Genomic DNA, 1,069 nt, shown 5'->3' on the forward strand with positions numbered 1-1,069 from the left:
TTTATTACTGTGAAGAGATACCACGACCTAGGCAACTTTAAAAGGACATCATTTAATTGGGGCTGACTTACAGTTTCAGAGGTTCAGTCCATTACCATCATGGTGTGAAGCACGGCAGGATCCAGGTAAATATGGTGCTGAAGAAGGATCTAGGAGTTCTACAACTTAATTCAAAAGCATACAGCAAAAGATTGTCTTCTGCAGACAGCTAGGTGTCTTTCCACACTGGGTAGAGCTTGAGCATAGGAGCCCCAATGCCGCTTTTCCTTTCGCTGCCGGTCGCCGCCGAGGTCGCACGCGTGAGGTCTGTCCACCGCAGGCAACATGCAATATGTCGCCTCTTATCTGCTGGCCGCCCACGGGGGCAACTCATCTCCTAGCGCCAAAGACATCAAGAAAATACTAGACAGCGTGGGCATCGAGGCGGACGATGACGGGCTCAACAAGGTCATCAGTGAGCTGAATGGGAAAAACATTGAGAATGCCACCGCTCAGGGTGTTGGCAAGCTAGCCAGTGTGCCTGCTGGTGGGGCTGTGGCTGTTTCTGCTGCCCCTGGCTCTGCAGCTCCTGCTGCTGGTTCTGCCCCTGCTGCTGGTTCTGTCCCTGCTGCAGCAGAGGAGAAGAAAGACGAGAAGGAGGAGTCCGAGGAGTCGGATGACGACATGGGATTTGACTTGTTCGATTAAATTCCTGTTCCCCTGAAAATAAAGCCTTTTTATGTATCTTGAAAAAAAAAAAAAAAAGGAGCCCCAATGCCCACTTCCACAGTGATATGCCTCCTCCAACAAGGCCACACCTACTTTAACACCTCCTAATAGTGTCACTTTCTGTGGGCCAAGCATCCAAACACATGAGTCTATGGGGCCAAACCTATTCAAACAACTGTAGCCACCCCTCAGCGCATTGAATGTGAACGTTAGCACTAAGAATGGAATCATCATGTCCCTTTTTTCTCTCCTCTGCCAGCTGTTATTACAGCAGACAAGAAGACATGTGGTTCTGGGATCAAAGAGGGTTCTCACAAGACTTCTGCAATTATGCTTTTGTAAATATTTTCTTTCCAGTTAA

At 48.6% G+C, this 1,069-nt stretch overlaps 1 protein-coding gene across 1 annotated transcript; it reads left to right on the forward strand.

Annotated features, from left to right (window-relative positions):
- Nucleotides 1–269: 269 nt before the first annotated feature.
- On the forward strand, nucleotides 270–723 carry LOC308415389 (large ribosomal subunit protein P2-like). The gene has a single exon (XM_080910406.1). It carries the CDS (start codon nucleotides 325–327, stop codon nucleotides 685–687), a length of 363 nt encoding a protein of 120 aa, XP_080766532.1. The 5' UTR covers nucleotides 270–324; the 3' UTR covers nucleotides 688–723.
- Nucleotides 724–1,069: the final 346 nt, after the last annotated feature.

The sequence above is a fragment of the Micromys minutus genome (genome assembly GCF_963924665.1).
Source record: "Micromys minutus genome assembly, chromosome: 1".
Classification (NCBI taxonomy): domain Eukaryota; kingdom Metazoa; phylum Chordata; class Mammalia; order Rodentia; family Muridae; genus Micromys; species Micromys minutus.